Source organism: Phyllobates terribilis, unplaced genomic scaffold (genome assembly GCF_046119375.1).
Source record: "Phyllobates terribilis strain yellow unplaced genomic scaffold, ASM4611937v1 Scaffold_7__3_contigs__length_470593459, whole genome shotgun sequence".
Classification (NCBI taxonomy): Eukaryota; Metazoa; Chordata; class Amphibia; order Anura; family Dendrobatidae; genus Phyllobates; species Phyllobates terribilis.
The window spans coordinates 400,597,320-400,618,477 of record NW_027362767.1 but is presented as its reverse complement, the minus strand read 5'-3'; the positions used below and the strand labels follow the sequence as shown (position 1 = coordinate 400,618,477).

Sequence of the window (21,158 nt, the reverse complement as noted above, 5' to 3'; positions counted from 1 at the left end):
TTTCATTGCTCCGGGCACTTGCTCGGCCACTGAGTCTACCTCTAATTATAGCCCACCCCCCCCCCCATCGTTTTTTGCCTCTGTGTCTTCCAAAACCTACAACTCCTTTCTATACTTTGCCGTCACATCCGTACGAGTTGCATTAGATGACCGGTGATTGGCTGCGCATTTGTAGTTGGGTGGTCCTATCCTTAATAGACCGGCCGCCCGCTCGTCTCACAGACCGCTGGTGAATAAGATCGTCCTGTGCGCATAGGACATTGTGTTCTCGGCAGCACATGATGTATCTGCACAGGACGGTGTGCTGCCGAGAACAGTGTATTGTGTTTGTTTATATTTTACTCGTTAGGTGACCGGCAGCCTCCTTACAACATGAGATTGGGTAAATGCCCGTTCCCGCAATTATAATTGCGCAGGGCAGATGCCTCATTCATTTCCATACAATTAAAGCGATACCAATTTATTATTTTCTTTTCATGTTAGTGGCTGCCAACAAGCGTTTCTAAGGCGGTCACTAACCACCAGAGCCACACACAGAATAAAAAAAATATCTACACACACATCTATGGTAACTAAATGGTTAAATATGTTCACGACTCAAAACTCTAAATCCACACATCAACCGGCTCCAGCCTCCAACTGAGGTGACTTCCGCCTCTCTCAGTATTATATAGAACCAGGCTGTAGGCCACACCCACTTTTATCATATTCACCAATCAGCGGTATCGGCGAAGTGAGCTCCGATCACGTGGTCTACGTCCAACATGGCGGCGTCCAGAGTGGTAGGTCAATGATGAGATAGATCTTTGCCGTACAACACCTGGGCAGAGCGCTGTATCCTACGTATATACCTGTGTATGTGCGCGCCATTATATACACAGGTCACGTGTTATGCGAGTCAGCCGTAGTAACCGCTTGTCAGGGCTGCGGAATTACCCTAGCGTGGTATGCCGCTCTTAGATCATAACTTCCCTTATATCTGGTGTAATACGGTAGCAGCTGCTTCCCATATGGAGCAGTTGAAAAAAAAAACAACTAATCAGGGCGCTGCTTTTATTTGCTAACTGGCATTGGAATAATGAAAGGTGGAATCTGATTGGTTGCTATGAGCAGGAGACCTGTTTTTGCTATTTGAAGTGGCTCTTTAACCATTTCATGACTGGTTCATTTTTTTTCTATTTTCTTTTCTCCTCTTCTTTGAAAAACCATAACTTTTTTCTATTTTTTTTGTCCCCGTCGGCATAGACATATGAGGGCTTGTTGTAGTAGTTTTCATCTACGCCATTCATTTTACCATATAATGTACTCACAAAATGTGGAAAAATAAAACTTCTAAGTGAGATTGAAATGGTGGAAGAAAAAAAACAACGCAATTCTAATGTTGTTGTTTTTTTGAGTTTTGGTTTTACAGCATTATTTTTTTCAGCTGATATAATTGTCCAGGTCGGTACGATTACTGTGATGCCAAACTTGTATAGTTTTTAAAAAAAATACATTAATGCTTAAAAAAAATAGAATAAAATTTACTGAGTCCCCTAGATTGGAGTCATAGATTGGAGTTCTGTGGAGGCGGCGACACCAAATATTTTTATTATGTATTATTATATTTTATTATTTTTAGTTTTATATTTTCATAGATCGGAATTCTATGGAGGCGGCGACAGCAAATATAATATATACACACACACACTAATAAATATATATTTATTATAATGTGTGTGTGTGTGTATATATATATATATATATATACACACAGTACAGACCAAAAGTTTGGACACACCTTCTCATTTAAAGATTTTTCTGTATTTTCATGACTATGAAAATTGTACATTCACACTGAAGGCATCAAACTATGAATTAACACATGTGGAATTATATACTTAACAAAAAAGTGTGAAACAACTGAAAATATGTCTTATATTCTAGGTTCTTCAAAGTAGCCACCTTTTGCTTTGATGACTGCTTTGCACACTCTTGGCATTCTCTTGATGAGCTTCAAGAGGTAGTCACCAGAAATGGTCTTCACTTCACAGGTGTGCCCTGTCAGGTTTAATAAGTGGGATTTCTTGCCTTATAAATGGGGTTGGGACCATCAGTTGTGTTGTGCAGAAGTCTGGTGGATACACAGCTGATAGTCCTACTGAATAGACTGTTAGAATTTGTATTATGGCAAGAAAAAAGCAGCTAAGTAAAGAAAAACGAGTGGCCATCGTTACTTTAAGAAATGAAGGTCAGTCAGTCCGAAAAATTGGGCAAACTTTGAAAGTGTCCCCAAGTGCAGTTGCAAAAACCATCAAGCGCTACAAAGAAACTGGCTCACATGAGGACCGCCCCAGGAAAGGAAGACCAAGAGTCACCTCTGCTTCTGAGGATAAGTTTATCCGAGTTACCAGCCTCAGAAATCGCAGGTTAACAGCAGCTCAGATTAGAGACCAGGTCAATGCTACACAGAGTTCTAGCAGCAGACACATCTCTACAACAACTGTTAAGAGGAGACTTTGTGCAGCAGGCCTTCATGGTAAAATAGCTGCTAGGAAACCACTGCTAAGGACAGGCAACAAGCAGAAGAGACTTGTTTGGGCTAAAGAACACAAGGAATGGACATTAGACCAGTGGAAATCTGTGCTTTGGTCTGATGAGTCCAAATTTGAGATCTTTGGTTCCAACCACCGTAGAATCATAGAATGGTAGAGTTGGAGGGGACCTCCTGGGTCATCTGATCCAACCCCCTGCTCAAAGCAGGATTCACTAGATCATCTCAGACAGATGTCTGTCCAGCCTCTGTTTGAAGACGTCCATTGAAGGGGAACTCACCACCTCTCGTGGCAGCCTGTTCCACTCATTAATCACCCTAACTGTCAAAAAGTTTTTTCTAATATCTAATCTGTGTCTCCTCCCATTCAGTTTCATCCCATTGCTTCTAGTCTTTCCTTGTGCAAATGAGAATAAAGATGATCCTTCTACAATGTGACAGCCCTTGACATATTTGTAGACAGCTATTAAGTCTCCTCTCAGTCTTCTTTTTTACAAGCTAAACATTCCCAAATCCTGCAACCGTTCCTCATAGGACATGGTTTGCAGACCAGTCACCATTCTGGTCGCTCTTCTCTGAACTTGCTCCAGTTTGTCTATGTCTTTTTTAAAATGTGGTGCCCAAAACTGTACACAGTATTCCAGATGAGGTCTGACCAAAGAGGAGTAAAGACCGATAATGACTTCACGTGATCTAGACTGTATGCTTCTGTTAATACATCCCAGAATTGTATTTGCCTTTTTTGCTGCTGCATCACACTGTTGACTCATGTTCAGTCTATGATCTATTAGTATACCTAAGTCTTTTTCACATGTACTGTTGCTTAGCTCTATTCCTCCCATTCTGTATATGCTTTTTTCATTTTTATTGCCCAGATGTAGTACTTTGCATTTTTCCCTGTTAAAAACCATTCTGTTGGTTGCTGCCCACTGCTCCAGTTTATTTAGGTCTTTTTGAATCCTCTCTCTCTCTTCTCTAGTATTAGCTATCCCTCCTAGCTTTGTGTCATCAGCAAATTTAATCAGTTTACCCTCAATTCCTTCATCTAAATCATTGATAAAGATGTTGAACAATACAGGTCCCAGGACGGAGCCCTGTGGTACCCCACTTGAGACATTCATCCAGCTGGATGTGAAGCCATTTACAACCACCCTTTGAGTCCGATCACTAAGCCAGTTATGAATCCACCTAACAGTTGCCTGGTCCATTGCATACTTGGTCATTTTTTCAATAAGGATGGTGTGAGATACTTTGTCAAATGCTTTGCTGAAGTCAAGATATACTATATCTACAGCATTTCCCTGATCCACCCAGTCAGTGATTCTGTCATAGAAGGAAATTAAGTTAGTCTGACATGACTTGTTAGTTACAAACCCATGCTGACTCTGGTTAATCACTTCATTCTTATCCAGGTACTTACATACATGTTGTTTAATAATTTGTTCAAAGATCTTTCCTGGTATAGAAGTCAGACTCACCGGCCTATAGTTCCCTGGGTCCACCTTCTTCCCCTTTTTGAAGATAGGAACAACATTTACTCTTCTCCAGTCTTCTGGGACTTCTCCTGTTCTCCAAGAATTTTCAAAGATTATGGAGAGTGGTTCTAAAATTTCTTCTACGATCTCCTTCAGTACTCTGGGGTGTAATTCATCTGGACCTGGAGACTTGAACTCATTTATGTTAGTTAAATATTCCCTCACAATCTTTCTGTTTACAGATAACTTGGATTCCTCTATTCCTTTAAAAGGACAGTGAAGATTAGTTGATGTTACATTTTCTTTCTGAGAGAAAACAGATGCAAAATAGGAGTTAAAAAGTTCGGCCTTCTCAACATCCTCTCTTACCATTTCTCCATTTTCATCCTGTAAAAATCCTATAGCATCTTTGACTTTTCTTTTACTTTTGACATACCCCCAAAATCCTTTTTTATTGCTTTTGACATCTCTTGCAAGCCTTAATTCATTGTCAGCTTTAGCTAATCTGATACGTGCCCTGCAGGATCTGCAGACTGCATTATAATCTTCTTTAGATATGCCTCCCTCTTTCCATTTAATAAACATTTCTTTCTTTCTTTTTAGCATGTGTTTAAGTTCTGTGTTCATCCATCCTGGTTTCCTTAAATGCTTCCCATTCTTCCTACTTTTCGGGATTGTTAACGATTGTGCTTTGAGAATCTCATTTTTAAAAATTTCCCATCCTTCCTGGACATTTTTGTCCTTAAGGACATCCAGCCATTGGATCCCTCCTATTCTCTTTCTGAGTCTCTTAAAATCTGCCTTTCTAAAATCTAACCTTAAAGTTTGAGTCTTCACATGTCTTCCTCCTCTAGTTATCCAAAATTCTATAATAGCATGATCGCTGCCTCCTAGGGTCCCAGCCACCTTTACCTCCTCAACCATTTCCTCCCTGTTTATAAGGATTAGATCCAAAGTAGCAGATCCCCTTGTTTTCTCCCCTACCTTTTGGAAGATAAAGTTGTCAGCAAGAGAGGATAAGAATTTGCTTGACCTGTTAGTTTTACTTGAGAGAGATTCCCAACAAATGTCTGGATAGTTGAAATCTCCCATGACCACTACGTCATATTTTTTGGAGAACTTGGTCATTTGATACATAAAGAGTTCATCCATATCTTCAGCTTGCCCAGGTGGCCTGTAGTAAATGCCTACAATGGTGTCCTTTCCGTTGTTCTCTCCTTTTATTCTTACCCAAACAGTTTCCACAGAACTCCCAGTCTCTGAAGCTTCAATCTCTGTGCAGATATACGCTTTTCTAACATACAATGCGACACCTCCTCCTCGTTTATCAAGTCTGTTTCTTGCAAATAAGTTGTATCCTTTTAGCCTTTTATTCCAATCCTGTGTATCGTCCCACCAAGTTTCAGTGATTCCAATTACATCATATTCCTTTTCCTGCATTAGTAGTTCCAATTCTCCTTGTGTGTTGCCCATGCTTTGTGCATTTGTATAAAAGCATTTTAGTTTGTGATTGGTTTCTCTTCCTCCCATATTTTTATTATTTAAATTGTTTTGTCTTTGTTCTTTCTTTCCACTTCCAATAGCAGAGATCTCAATAGTATTTGTCAGCTGTATGGCTTTTTCTGGCCTTTTGCTTCCCTTCCCACATTGTTCTAGTTTAAAGCTCTCCTGATGAGTGTAGCAAGGCGACTTCCAAATACATGTTTTCCAGTCTTCGTAAGGTGCACCCCATCTCTAGCAAGTAGTCCATCGTATAGGTAATTCATTCCGTGATCCAGAAATCCAAATCCTTGTTGACGGCACCATCGACGTAGCCAGTTGTTCACCTGTAGAATCTTATTCCACCTCATTGTTCCATGGCTATCCACTGGGAGGATGGATGAGAAGACCACCTGCGCTCCCAATTCTTTCACTTTCTTGCCTAAGTCTTCAAAGTCACTGCAGATGGTTTCCAGGTCCTTTCTTGCGGTGTCATTTGTCCCCACATGTATTAGCAGGAATAGGTAGTGATCTGTAGGTCTGAAGAGTCTTGATATCCTGTCAGACACATCTTTAATTTTTGCTCCTGGAAGACAGCACATTTCTCTTGAGGTTATGTCTGGTCTGCAGATAGCGGCCTCTGTTCCTCTTAACAGGGAATCCCCCATGACCACCACTCTCCGTTTTTTCTTCACAACATTCTTCTTTCTCCATCCAGGAGGATTCTGAGGGCTTACAAGGTTATTCATTGCTGGCAAAGTCTTATTTTGCTGTATTTCTTCATGGTTCTCCTGCGTGAGAGCCTGGTACTGGTTCCTGAGCAGTATAGGTGCTGACTGCCTCTCGATCCTCCTGCTTCTGTGGGTCACATGCTTCCATTCCTCTGTTTCGTCAGGTGCAGTTCGAATTTCTTCTCTTTCTGAATCATGAAGAGATAATTCTGCTCTGTCTAAGAACTCTTCACCTTCCTTAATGATTTTCAAGGTAGTTAACCTCTCTTCTAGATTTCGCAACTTTTCCTCCAACAGGGACACAAGCTTGCATTTCTGGCATGTGAAGTTTGGCTTTTCCACTGGCAAGTCTGTGAACATGTAGCAGGATATGCAGCTCACCAAATGGGTCCTGGACTCTTCCATGTTCTTAATGTTAATGTTCTGAAAACAGTGAAAAAAGCTTCAAAATGCGCGCGCCAGTAGGCGCGCGGTTTACCGATGTCCTCTTTTCAGCTCCAACAGCCAAAATCCAGTGTTCTTTGAGCTCGCGGAGACTCTTCACTTACCCCAAAATGCAGTGGGAATATGCAAATTATCTCCTAAGGACTCCTCCCCCGTGTATTTTTGCGATGCAGAAAAGGTGAACGGATGGACTCTACATGCCTGGTTCCCACCGTGAAGCATGGAGGAGGAGGTGTGATGGTGTGGGGGTGCTTTGCTGGTGACACTGTTGGGGATTTATTCAGAATTGAAGGCATACTGAACCAGCATGGCTACCACAGCATCTTGCAGCGGCATGCTATTCCATCTGGTTTGCGTTTAGTTGGACCATCATTTATTTTTCAACAGGACAATGACCCTAAACACACCTCCAGGCTGTGTAAGGGCTATTTGACCAAGAAGGAGAGTGATGGGGTGCTACGCCAGATGACCTGGCCTCCACAGTCACCAGACCTGAACCCAATCGAGATGGTTTAGGGTGAGCTGGACCGCAGAGTGAAGGCAAAAGGGCCAACAAGTGCTAAGCATCTCTGGGAACTCCTTCAAGATTGTTGGAAGACCATTTCCGGTGACTACCTCTTGAAGCTCTTCAAGAGAATGCCAAGAGTGTGCAAAGCAGTCATCAAAGCAAAAGGTGGCTACTTTGAAGAACCTAGAATATAAGACATATTTTCAGTGGTTTCACACTTTTTTGTTAAGTATATAATTCCACATGTGTGAATTCATAGTTTTGATGCCTTCAGTGTGAATGTACAATTTTCATAGTCATGAAAATACAGAAAAATCTTTAAATGAGAAGGTGTGTCCAAACTTTTGGTCTGTACTGTACATATAATAAAAAATTATATATATATTATATATGTGTGTATATATATATATTACTTATTTTATGTGTATATACATATATATAATATACTTATTTATTTTTCTATTTGATTTTTTTAAAAAACATTTTTTTTTTTTTTTTTTAACTGACCTGGAGAATTGTATTGCCTGATAATTTTTACCTCACAGTGAATGATATAATAACGAAAATAAATAAATGCTGGAATTCTGTATATTTTTTATTTATTTATTACTATTTTCCAGCACATTCTACAGTAAAATGAATGGTGTCATTCAAAACGACATCTCCGTCTCCCCCCCGCCTTTGCCCCCCCCCCAAAAAAAAGCAAAAAACCAAGCCCTCTTATGTCTATGTAAAAAGTTAAAAAAAAAAAAGTTCTAGCTCTTGGGAGATGGGAGGTAAAAAAGGAAAGTGCTAAAATGGCTGCACGATTAAGGGGTTAAATCATCGGAATGTCGGAATGTTGGGGTGTAGTTTGTCATGGTTTTTCCTGTCTGGTCTCAGGTGCAGAGTGTCAGAGCGCTGCCGGCCATCAGTCATGGCATCCGATGTTACCGATCATCCACCTCTTCTTCTGAAACCAAGGAGAAGGTCCTGCAGTTTCTTCTGACTCACTCTCCCTCCTTCCAGGCTCTAATGAAGTGGAACGCCAGCTTCAAGTTTTGGAGACTGAAGAATAAGAATCAGTATGTATTCTGTGCTAGAGATGGGTCCGCATCAACCTATAGATAGAGAAGGTGGTGGTCCGCCATAGAAACTCCCCGATTGGACTGTCAGAACGAGCTCACTGACCGATTCTCAGTTAACTAATTCTCCAGTCAGCAACACAGAGGTTATATAAGGTAAACGGTGCAACGTTTTTAATGTAATCCAATTACAAAAATAATTTTTAGACAAAAGACTTATTTAAGTAAGAAAAAAAATGATCACAAAGGTGACAAAACCCCTTTAACTCTGCTCAGAGCCCCGGTGTGATTTTTATAAGGTCTAATAAGAAAAAAAAGTAAAAAGCTATTTACATAATCTCTCCTGACTACTGAAATACCCTATATCAGGCTGTAAACTATTGTTTTGGCTCCCAGCGGTAAAGAAACAGGATTTTTTTTTTTTACTTTTGGAGTGCAGATTTAGCTGGAATTTTATTACAGGGGTCCATGTCACACTTGCAGAATTTAGGAGGCACCAATAAGGTGTAAATGCCCCTATGTTTTTTTTTTTTTTGAAACGACACCACTTTGAGAAGTTTTTTACAGGTGTGTTTTGGGGTGCAAGGTAATAATAAATGAAGGGGTTTGATAGTATTGTCATCACTGTCCCCATTGGGGTTCGCAATCAAAATTCCCTATCATTCGGTGTAAACAGGCTGCCGATCTTCCAACGTACTAGCGAAATGGTCGTACGTTCGGCGAAGTGATTTTTAAGCTTGCATTAAAAAAAAAATCATCGTTCTCGGCAGCACATCAACTTATATAAAAAGGACCTGTGCTGCCGGAAATAATGATCTCCAGTCTGAAATTGGACATGATGGATTTTTATCTCCCCCAACGATCAATTTATTCAGCACCATTAAATATATTAGAGTAGCGGCTGGGCCTGTCGATTTTCAGCTGGGCCTGTCGATTTTCAGCTGGGCCTGTCGATTTTCGGCTGGGCCTGTCGATATTGGTCTAATGTGGACGGGGACCTTCAGGTCTAGTAAGAATTAGAGATTCAAGGGTCATGTAGAAGGTCCCATCATGACTACCTCGGACTGGTCATACAACCCCCGAGGCTGTGCCATTGTCTTGCAGTCACAACTGGCAGACATTGTAGCCCGGCTTTGATCTTGGAGCCCCTCCATTCCTTGGGAGATAAAGGTTGTTTAATATGTAAATGTCCACAGGTTCTTCCAAGATATTCAGGATTGTCTTTGAAACAAAGGGACCTCTTAATATGTAACCACCTTGCCTACATTTGTGAAAAAAGGTCTATGTCGGCCTCCAGCAAGATATAGTCAGGATTTTGACCCCACTGTTTTTTTGTTCTTTTTTTTTTAAACAATTGGGCAGCAGAAATGAAACATTAAACTTTTTTCTCTAAAATGTAGTTTTATCCATAAGATAAAGACTAAAAATAGAACAAGAGCTCCAAAATTCTTCTGGGGTAGGCGATGCCTTATGTGTGGTCGTGCACGACTGTTTGGCGCATGGCAAGGAAAGCCTAATGGTTTTAGCTGGAAAGGTTTTTGGGCTCCGTGTTGCATTTACAGAGTCCCTAAGGCATCGTAAACTGGAAACCTCCATGAAATGACCCTATTTTGGAAATTGCACCCCTTAAAAAAAATTTATCTAGTGGGGTAGTGAGCATTTTGCCCCCCACAGGTGTTTCCAAAAATGAATGTACTTTGGTTCAAAGTAAAAAAAATTTCAATTTTTCCACAAATATGTCTTCTCGTTATCTAATATGTTGTGTCGACTGTGAAGAGTATCAAACACGATGTTGGGATTAGATACACGGGTCTGAGCTACATATTGAGATCCTATAGATGACTCAGGGCACACGGCCGCTCCTGTACTCTGATACATCTGTATGTTATCTTGAAAAATAACTTGTACCTTATAAGATATTGACAACAATAGGGACAGTTTTATTTCTTTTTTTAAATTCTCGTATTTTGTGCTAAAATTAATTTTCATTAAAAATGTTGCACCGTTTTCCTTGCGTTTCATTGTTTATTGCTGGATGCCGGAAAGTTAGATATAAGATATTGGGTAGGGGCGTACATAGAAATCATGGGGTCCCAAAGCAGAAGTTCTAATTGGGCCCCCTCCCCCCATAAAAGAAAATAATATTCGGCAGGTTCACAAAGGAGCACAACTCACAGCTTTGCAGCCCTTACAAAGTAATTTTCCTCCTACTGAAGTCATAGATTCCCCTTTCATTGCCCCCATAAAGTATGATGCCAACAAAAGTATTCACAAAGAAAGTATGATACCCCCATGGTGAATTCCTCCACATGCACAGTATAATGACCCTACTGTGCCCCACCTCAACTCCCCCGGAAAAGTATGCTGACCCCAACAAAGTATGATCCCCCAACTGTGATCCCCACACAGCCCTCGATGCAGTATAATGGCCCTCACTAGCTCTCCAAATAGTATTATGGCCCCCACATAGTATGATGGACCCCACACAAAGCTTCACACTGTGTAATTGCTTGCATACAGTATAATGTCCCCCTACATATTCCTCCAAATATAATAGCACCCACATTGCCTTCCATACAGTATAAGGCACCCCATAATCCTCCATATAGTATACTGCTCTCCCCATAGTCCTCCATATAGTATAATGCACTCCTCATAGTTCTTCATATAGTACAATACACTCCACATAGTCCTCCATATAGTACAATACACTCCACATAGTCCTCCATAGAGTATAATGCACTCCCCGTAGTCCTTCATAGAGTATAATGCACTCCCCGTAGTCCTCCATAGAGTATGATGCACTCCCCGTAGTCCTCCATAGAGTATGATGCACTCCCCGTAGTCCTCCATAGAGTATGATGCACTCCCCGTAGTCCTCCATAGAGTATGATGCACTCCCCGTAGTCCTCCATAGAGTATGATGCACTCCCCGTAGTCCTCCATAGAGTATGATGCACTCCCCGTAGTCTTCCATAGAGTATGATGCACTCCCCGTAGTCCTCCATAGAGTATGATGCACTCCCCGTAGTCCTCCATAGAGTATGATGCACTCCCCGTAGTCCTCCATAGAGTATGATGCACTCCCCGTAGTCCTCCATAGACTATGATGCACTCCCCGTAGTCCTGCATAGACTATGATGCACTCCCCGTATTCCTCCATAGACTATGATGCACTCCCCGTATTCCTCCATAGACTATGATGCACTCCCCGTAGTCCTCCATAGACTATGATGCACTCCCCGTAGTCCTCCTTAGAGTATGATGCACTCCCCGTAGTCCTCCATAGAGTATGATGCACTCCCCGTAGTCCTCCATAGAGTATGATGCACTCCCCGTAGTCCTCCATAGAGTATGATGCACTCCCCGTAGTCCTCCATAGACTATGATGCACTCCCCGTAGTCCTCCATAGACTATGATGCACTCCCCGTAGTCCTCCATAGACTATGATGCACTCCCCGTAGTCCTCCATAGACTATGATGCACTCCCCGTAGTCCTCCATAGACTATGATGCACTCCCCGTAGTCCTCCATAGACTATGATGCACTCCCCGTAGTCCTCCATAGACTATGATGCACTCCCCGTAGTCCTCCATAGACTATGATGCACTCCCCGTAGTCCTCCATAGAGTATGATGCACTCCCCGTAGTCCTCCATAGAGTATGATGCACTCCCCGTAGTCCTCCATAGAGTATGATGCACTCCCCGTAGTCCTCCATAGAGTATGATGCACTCCCCGTAGTCCTCCATAGAGTATGATGCACTCCCCGTAGTCCTCCATAGAGTATAATGCACTCCCCGTAGTCCTCCATAGAGTATGATGCACTCCCCATAGTCCTCCACTGCTTTGGGACAGTGTGCCTCCTTCAGAGGCGTTACAATGATATAGCAGAGCAGTGTCAGTGATAAGGGCACAGCAGGGTGATAATTACTTTGCTTTGCTCTGAATACTGCAGTGACAGCGGCGAGGAGCGGTGATCGGCAGCCGGGTAATGTACTACTAATTCCAAGCTACTGATCACCGCTGGTACTCTCCTCACTCCGGATCTGCGCTCCCTGGCAGCTCCTGTCACCGCATGCACTGAACAGTGTGGATGGTGACAGGTGGAAACTGGAATGACAGTGTAGCTGCGGGCTGCAACAAAATGGCCGTGATCTCCCAGCACAGCTGTGACCTGGACAGCCCAGGTCACAGCAGGAGGCAGCCACAGTGTAGGAGATACGGTCGGACAGCGACTGTAATCTCCTATGCCCAGGTACTGCCGTATTGTAGGCAAATTAAAATGGCAGCCCCCAGTGGCTGAAAAAATAAAAATAAATGAAAAACAATTAAACCAGTAAATGTAATTTTATATTAAAAATAATTGATTATATAATCAATAATTATTAATGCAAAAATAAAAATCACGGCACCTTCCCTTTTAAGGCATTTATCAGGGGGCTTAGTGGGAATTTTGTCCCCCATAGATGGTTTTTAAGAAACTTAATACGCTGGGAATGGTGCAAAATAAAAATGTCAATTTTTCTACAAATTTCCCATATCAGTGCCACCAGAGACATGGACCCCATAACTTGTTAAGTGGGTTCTCCAGGGGAAAGAAATGTCCTATACGTGGGTGTAAACTGCTGGTTGGGCACATGGTTGGGCTTAGAAAGAAACAAAGTGCTTTTTTTGGTACTCCTTTACCTAGTCAAGCTGCAGGACTTGAACCTGCAATGGTCGGGCTTCTTTAAGTGACAGACCTGGAAACTTTTGTATGGCTTCTGGCTGCCACAGCAACCCTCAGCCCCAAACCCCAAAATGCCTGTGTTTAAGTATTGAGTACGGAAATCCTATAAATCGACTTCTGGTAATTGATTTACATTTTCTCCCTTTTTATTTTTTATTTTTTTAGACACTTTTATCTCACAGAAGCTTTGTACGGAAAGACCGCGGCTGCCACGTACTACACGCTGGAGCAGAGGGGAGGAGTGAGGTATGGCCGCCGCGCCCTACGTATCACGGGGGGAAAAATAACTTTTCTACTAGGCAGTGAGTGGAGGGCATGAGGAGTGGGGGGCATGAGGAGTGGGGGGCATGAGGAGTGGGGGGCATGAGGAGTGGGGGGCATGAGGAGTGGAGGGCATGAGGAGTGGAGGGCATGAGGAGTGGGGGGCATGAGGAGTGGGGGGCATGAGGAGTGGAGGGCATGAGGAGTGGAGGGCATGAGGAGTGGGGGGCATGAGGAGTGGAGGGCATGAGGAATGGAGGGCATGAGGAGTGGGGGGCATGAGGAGTGGAGGGCATGAGGAGTGGGGGGCATGAGGAGTGGAGGGCATGAGGAGTGGGGGGCATGAGGAGTGGGGGGCATGAGGAGTGGAGGGCATGAGGAGTGGAGGGCATGAATGGCCCCTCAGGGCATTATAGAGCCCCATTATTGGGGTCGGTGGTGGTCCCTGTGGTCGGACCCCTATGTGTGATAACTTGGCCAGGTTGGGACAACCCCCTTTTAATATCATGACATCCTTTACATTGATCGTCACATTTCTTTCCTCCAGGTTCAAGGGTCACACTGAGTGGTTTCGACCAGACCACAGGGGGCGCTATACCTGGGATTTCCTGCAGCACAAGGACGTTCCTATAGAGTGCCTGGACTTGAGCGGAAGCATGGTGACCTACATGGGGCTGAGCAACATCGGTGAGAGCACAGATGGCCGGTCACCACCATAGAGTAATATAACAGTCCGATATTGAAGAATGGAAAGTTCCACAACTAATATTTCAGTTTGTCACAATTTCCAAGACCTCTGCTTGCTGTGTGTGAATAGGAACTCTCCCAGTCTTGGGCATATCATAAAATGTTATAAAGTGGATTTCCAGGATTGGAAAAACAGCACCTCCCATGGTCATGGATTGTGCACGGTACTGCAGCTTTGCTCCATTCACTTCAGTGGGACTGAGTTGCAATACCAGGCACCACCCAGACTCAGGAGTGACGCTGTTGTAAAAGAAAGCGGCCATGTTCTTTACTACTCCTGAACAGCACCTTTAATTTGTCACATGTTGGTTGAGCTCTTTATTTTTTTCCTGAGTCTCATCCACTTTATTACCAATTTTTGGATGACTTTTTGATGCAAGCAAAATCTTACATGAAATAATAAATTTCACCCAAAGTCCTTTGGAAAGTTAACTATCTTTTCATTATATGTTTATTTAAAGGGGCGGCCCAGAGGAAATGACTTTGATGGAAGAAGATCATTATAGTGAAGTACTTAAAGGTGTATTCCCATCTCCAAGATCCTATCCCAATATGTAGTAGGTGTAATAATAATAATAATATTAGCAAATACCTACAATAAGAAATGTAGTATAGTTCTTCTGATTCACTGTGTTTCTTTCCTCATGTGCAGGCATTGCAGTAGCTTAGGTATCCATGGTTACAGCCACTAGCTAACTGTCACTATATCAGTGGTCGTAACCATGGCTACATAAGGTCCTGGAATGCCTACACGTGAGGAAAGAGACATAGCGAATCAGAAGAACTATACTATATTTCTAATTGGAGGTATTTGGTAATATTATTATTATTACACTACTACATTTTGGGATCGGATTTTGGAGACGGGAATACACCTGATCCATTTAAAAAATAATTTTCACTGCGTTCATGCAGGAAGGAGAAAAAGGATCAGGACCCCCGTGCTAACGATCAGTGGGCTTCCAGCTGTCAGTTGTTTATTACGTATCCTAAGTAAATGGAAGATGCCACTTTATTCTAGAAATCCATGGGAGCCCAATGTCATCTTCTCATATGTATTATGGGAGACAAAAAACACTGAACTAAAGAGCACGGGACACAGACCATACTATCACCTGTAGATTGGCCTGGTCTAACCTATATCGCGTGCTTTAATGTATGGACCAATAGGGAATGGCAGACCATTCGGTAACAAACATAAGAAAAACGAGAACCACCGAATGATAGGTCCAATAAAGGATACATATAAGACTTTATTATAATAACGGCAACACGTGGCACTTCATGCAAGAAGAAAAACCGCATTGCAGTGACCAAACACAAACAGAAATCATATAATAGAGATTACATAGTGAGCTGCATAGACACATATGAGTAATAGTACAACAGGTATACATATAAGACACATGTTAAAGCTCCATTGGACATATAGTAAATACCACCTAAGAGAACAAACACAGAGACAGGCATCAAGCCATCTCATGAATATAGAGGTGCATGTACATCATCATTGTAACCATATTGGTATCAAATGTATCTACTGGGTAAATACTTAGGTGACAGCATGTAATCAGTAAAAGAGGAAATAATATACCTTAGTCTATAGCAGCTTGTGTGGATGGCACGTGCGGCGAACCCCGACGCGCGTTTCGGACAGCAAGTCCTTCGTGCAATGCGGTTTTTCTTCTTGCATGAAGTGCCACGTGTTGCCGTTATTATAATAAAGTCTTATATGTATCCTTTATTGGACCTATCATTCGGTGGTTCTCGTTTTTCTCATATGTATTATGTATCAGACAATCACTTTCATTGGTTCTCCCTTTTAAAGGGGGTGTTCCAGTTTCGGTGGAGACTCTGAGCTTGACCTGGGGAGGGTGAGGAAAGCACAAACCACAGCTCGTTTTCCAATTTTGTTTGAAAAATGCTTAAAGGGGTTTTCCAGTTTCGGAACCCCCCCTTTAAGCATTTTTCAAATAAAAATGGAAAAACCCCTTTAAATATATTGAAAACAGATATGAATACGATCCATGAACAAACAGAGTATTGTTATCAGTGGAGGAGGAGGAGGAGGAGGATAGGTGTCGTGTAATGGGTTGCGTGTAGATTTTATGACGTGGATGACTTTCTGCCGCACAGATGATCTGCCGGAGCTGCGGGAGCTGAACCTCAGTCGCTGCCATTACCTGGATGACTGGGCTTTAAGTCGGCTGCACGTTTTTAAGGATTCCTTAGAAGTGCTGTCATTGGCTGGATGTCGGCAAGTGACTGAACGAGGGCTGGCGACTCTCCACCACCTGCAGTGAGTTCCCCCCTTCCCCTATTTTACCAAAACTTTTCCATGTGACCATCAAAATATAAATTTGACATTTGCCTAGAATACACACAATTCGCATTAGATGTGTAAAAATCCGCAGGGATCAGATAAGGTTTGAGGCTGCGTGCCCACTATGCGTTTTTCAAGCGTTTTTGCCCTGGAATTTCCGCAGCGAAAACGCTTAAAAAACACTTGGTAATACGTGTCCCATGGTCCCCAATGATAATCCGCATGTGCTGTGCACATGCTGCGGAAATTTCCGCTGCGGATTATCATTGTGGAAAAATACGCAGCATGTCCATCAATTTTGCGGACACGCAGCGTAATCGCCGCCATTGACTTGCATTGAATTGCTTAATATCCGCATCACTGCATCTGCACATGTGGATATCACACGGTTCACTGTGCGGATGGTACCCGGGTCTGGAGAAGAGGAGATTCTCCTCCAGACCCGGGTACCATAGAATCTGTTAAAAAAAAGAGTTTAAAATAAAAAATAAAGATTATACTTACCTTCTGATGGCCCCCGGCCTCCTCAGCGATGCGTCCGGTCTGTTGTATCGGTCGAGGTGGTGTGAAAGGACCTGCCATGACATCATTTAGTCATGTGACAGGTCACGCGACTGCTGACGTCGGCGGTCGTGTGACCTGTCACATGACTAAATGACATCATGGCAGGTCCTTAAACACCACCGCGACCGATACAACAGACCGGACGCAGCGGAGAAAACACCGGGGGTGATCGGAAGGTAAGTATAATCTTTATTTTTTACCATTCTTATTCTTTTTTTTTTTTAACTATTACTTGGTCACACTATGCCGGTTGCACTTTTGTCAAGCACTTTTCCAAGTGATGCTAAAATCGCTTGGAAAGCGCTTGTCAACCCGCATGCGGAAATGAAAGTGAAGAACGCTTGACAAACGCTTCTACCTGGCGGGAAAAACGCATGTAAAATCTGCATGCGTTTTTCCTGCCAGGGAGAAGCGGAAAAAATATGCAGCATTTCTGCATCGTGGGCACTTAGCCTAAGTTAGGAGCATAGCTAGGTACGAGACTCCAGCGTCTCCACCATCCGGGGGACAGTGATAAACTAGGGCGTCCCTAGTTCGAGGGATCTGGTAGAGTCACAGCTGCTTGGCATAATGACTAGTCAGCCAGCAGAGCTTCCAGGGGTTGGACCTCTAGCAGTGATTTAAAAGGGTTTTCCACTATTTTGTCAACCCCTCCTTGAATGCCACAGGGCACTATGTAAAATAAAAACACCCTATACTTGTCTCCCGGACCGGTGCCATTCCAGCGATAGAGAGCATCTTGTGCTAATAAACGGACCCCTGACGTGCCCTTATGTCCTCGTAGATGATAGTCATGAGTAACTTATACGTCTGACATTGCTGTGGCCTAATTTGCGGGGCTTTCCTCAGGAATCTGAAGCATTTGGATCTGACGGACCTCCCTGCCGTCAGCAATAAGGGGTTAACCCTGATCCTCCTGGAGGAAATGTTGCCGGCCTGTGAGATTGTGGGGATTGATTATACGGATGGGCTAAATACAGAGGAGATTGCTGCCAGCTCGGAGCGTATGAATTGAAACGAATCATGGAAAGCCCGGCTGCGAAGGTGAGCAGATCCCATCACTGCTTTGATCTTTTGCAAATCTTAAGTTTAAGGTGTATGTTCATCTTTAAATTATTTTTTTTTTACAGTTTGTGAACATTTGTAGATGCTTTGGTTCAGCCTTTATTATACTCCAGAGCTGCATTCATAATTCTGCCAAGCTCAAATCTCCCAGCATTCCTTGCTACAGACCTATGGTTTTCACTGGAGTTTCCCTTTCAAGGGTTATTCCCATCTTTAAACATTATCACCTATCCGTGGGATCCATACTTACCTCCCCTGCAGGACTGCGGATCAGAGTCCTGAGACCCCCCCCTTCTACCTGCCGGCATCCGCGGCGCCTCTTTTCCATGCATTGATGATGGCATCATGATGAGCCTAAAAATCAGAATGGGCGCCGGGGACGTTGGCAAGTAGGATGAGGTTCTTATGGTTCTGGTTTGGTGACCATGGACTACCGACAAGGCCAATGGACCAGGACTCTGCAAATCCAGTGGATAATGTCAGATCAGTTGCAAGACCATGGCTAGGAGGAGTGTTAATAAAGGAGCGGTCCAGCATGTTCCCTGTTCACAGTCTAAGGCTCTGATGGAAACAGCTGAGCACATGCTCAGAAGCAGCAGCAGAATGAAAGACATTGTACAGAGATACTGAGTAATATAGCTGTGAATCCAGCACTGGGGTTGTAAGAAAACACTCACTAGAAAGCAGCAGCAGCATGGAGACCATTATACTGTTGTACTGAGCAGTGTAGCTATGAATCCAGCACTAGAGAGTGAGAGCTAAAACACTCACTAGAAAGTAGCAGCAGCATGGAGGCCATCATACTGTTGCACTTAGCAATGTAGCTTTGAATCCAGCACTAGAGAGGGAGAGCTAAAACACTCACTAGAAAGCAGCATGGAGACCATTATACTGTTGTACTGAGCAGTGCAACTTTGAATCCTGCACTAGGGAGAGAGAGCTAAAAAACTCACTAGAAAGCAGCATGAAGACCATTATACTGTTGTACTGAGCAGTGTAGCTGTGAATCCAGCACTAGGGAGAGAGAGCTAAAAAACTCACTAGAAAGCAGCATGGAGGAGACCATTATACTGTTGTACTGAGCAGTGTAGCTGTGAATCCCCAGCACTAGGGAGAGAGAGCTAAAAAACTCACTAGAAAGCAGCATGAAGACCATTATACTGTTGTACTGAGCAGTGTAGCTGTGAATCCAGCACTAGGGAGAGAGAGCTAAAAAACTCACTAGAAAGCAGAATGGAGGAGACCATTATACTGTTGTACTGAGCAGTGTAGCTATGAATCCAGTACTGGGGTGAAATACAGTTACTAGTAATCAGCTGCATTGTGTGTGTTTGTCTCCCTCCAGTAACTAATTTCTCTTTCTCCCCTCTCCATAGACCTGTGTGGGCTGCAGGCTGTAACCTAACCTCTGTGGAAAGACTTCTTCATCCATGGCTAGGAGGAATTGTCTGTCCGGCATGTTCCCTGATGCTCTATACAAAATCTATGACTCTGATGGACACAATAGAGCAAAATGATCGTTGCAGAGCAGCCATAATGCTACTTTGGCAATTCCAGGGCGATAGTTAGGTTCCGGCTCTATACCGTGCCGGGCCACACTCCCCTATTTCCGAGAAATTTTCAGCACTGTTCATCCTGAGCCTTCTGGTGCATTGCCAGAACAATAAAACTGTCAAAAGGATTCTCTCTCACATATATATCGATCACAAGATGGGGGAAACCAGGAAAACTGCCTATCCTCGTAGATGTATTTACCGCTAAGTCAGTACAAGTCCCTGTAATGGTTTACATCAATGGCGGCCGATCTTTAAATGTGTTATATTCTACAGGAAAAGAGAATAAAAAGTGTTTCAAAGGACAATACACCATGTAAAGTTAATACATAAAGGAAGCTATAAAAGTCAAATGCTGAAATGGAGAAAAAAATTGTCAAATATATATATATTTTTTTGCTTTGTATCCCCCAAAAAGTGGAATAAAAAAGATCAGAAAGTCGTATAGACACCAAAATGGCACCAAAAAACCTACAGATCGTATAGCAAAAAAAAATAATCAAACCTTCATGCAACCCTATCAGAGAATAAAAAAGTTATGGCTCTCAGAATACTCTTGGTGACTAAATAAAACATTTTTTTTAGAAAGTGTTTTTTTTTAAAGAAAAAAATGAATAAATTGGTTACCTATGTAACAGGACTGAACTGTAGAACAGAAATACCGTGTCATTTTTACCGCAAAGTGAATGTCATAAAGAATAAAAAAAATTGCAAAATTTCAGTTTTTCTTCCTATTTCTCCCCCCATTTAATTTTTTGTACATTATTTGATAAAAATGAATGGTGTAAATGAAAAACACTACGTAGATGGAAAAATAAAATAAGTTATGGCACTTGGGGGGGGGGGGAAGCTCATGAACAATGTTATAAAGCAATAATGAAACAATAAAAGGTAATAAAAATAGTTTCAATCACAACATTGCAAGAATATAAGGAATGCCATGACTGTATTGGTTCATGATAAAATGGGTAGATGAGAAAATAATATATATATATATATATTTATATATAATTATTTTTTTTTTGCAAAAGGTGAATGCAAATGTATGTGAAAAAAGTGTGTAGAGGACGTGGTCCTTTAAAATAAAGTTAATAAAATTAGTTTACAACCGGCACAGTGATATGAGGTTATATAGTCTATGGATGATTGTAAACCCTGGAAAGTAGTAGTCTGCAGAAACCATCCAATCACAAGTTTAGGGGGCTGTTATACAGCATAATTTTGGAAATAAATGTGCATATACTGTCTTGTGTGTTTTTTTTATGTTTTTACACTGCTTATTTTTTTATATAATTGTGGTTGGATGTGGTGGAGTCTGAACTGTGTTCCTATGTAATTTAGGATCAAGGGTTCAAGTGGACGTCAATCGCTGGTCTCAATTGAGTGATCGAACTGTTATAACATATAATAATAAAGCATATACTCTCCCCATTTTTTTAGCCTATCTTGTGCAGTAAGAATCTTGACTCTTCAGTTCCACCATACAATTTAAAAAGTGGTCTATCTTCTCTTGCTGTTGAGTATAACAGGGTCCTGCCTGTATAAAAACCTAAATGAGACACAGACTCCGTTGTATGAACTTTTTATTGTTATTTATGTCGTCTTCTATTGCCAATTAAATCGGCACATTTTTATATTCATACAGAGCTGTGAAAAAGTTTTAGGCAGCTGTAGAAAAA

General features: G+C 42.3%; 1 protein-coding gene across 2 annotated transcripts; it reads left to right on the top strand.

Moving 5' to 3' along the window:
- The first annotated feature begins 704 nt into the window (after positions 1 to 704).
- DMAC2 (distal membrane arm assembly component 2) lies at positions 705 to 20,389 on the top strand. 2 transcript variants are annotated; one of them, XM_073641612.1, is made up of 7 exons: positions 705 to 782; positions 8,053 to 8,234; positions 13,132 to 13,212; positions 13,775 to 13,914; positions 16,111 to 16,273; positions 17,711 to 17,905; positions 19,303 to 20,389. In XM_073641612.1, the coding sequence occupies exons 1-6, from the start codon at positions 765 to 767 to the stop codon at positions 17,874 to 17,876; spliced, it is 750 nt and encodes a 249-aa protein (XP_073497713.1). In that variant the 5' UTR covers positions 705 to 764; the 3' UTR covers positions 17,877 to 17,905; positions 19,303 to 20,389. The 2 variants fall into 2 exon arrangements, with proteins under 2 accessions (XP_073497713.1, XP_073497714.1); XM_073641613.1 differs by having other exon boundaries at positions 731 to 782; positions 8,179 to 8,234.
- Positions 20,390 to 21,158: the final 769 nt, after the last annotated feature.

Coding starts and splice junctions, on each gene's coding strand:
- DMAC2 (XM_073641612.1), top strand. Junction 8,235..13,131: donor AGACTGAAGAATAAGAATCA/GTATGTATTCTG, acceptor TTATTTTTTTAG/ACACTTTTATCTCACAGAAG. Junction 13,213..13,774: donor GAGCAGAGGGGAGGAGTGAG/GTATGGCCGCCG, acceptor TCTTTCCTCCAG/GTTCAAGGGTCACACTGAGT.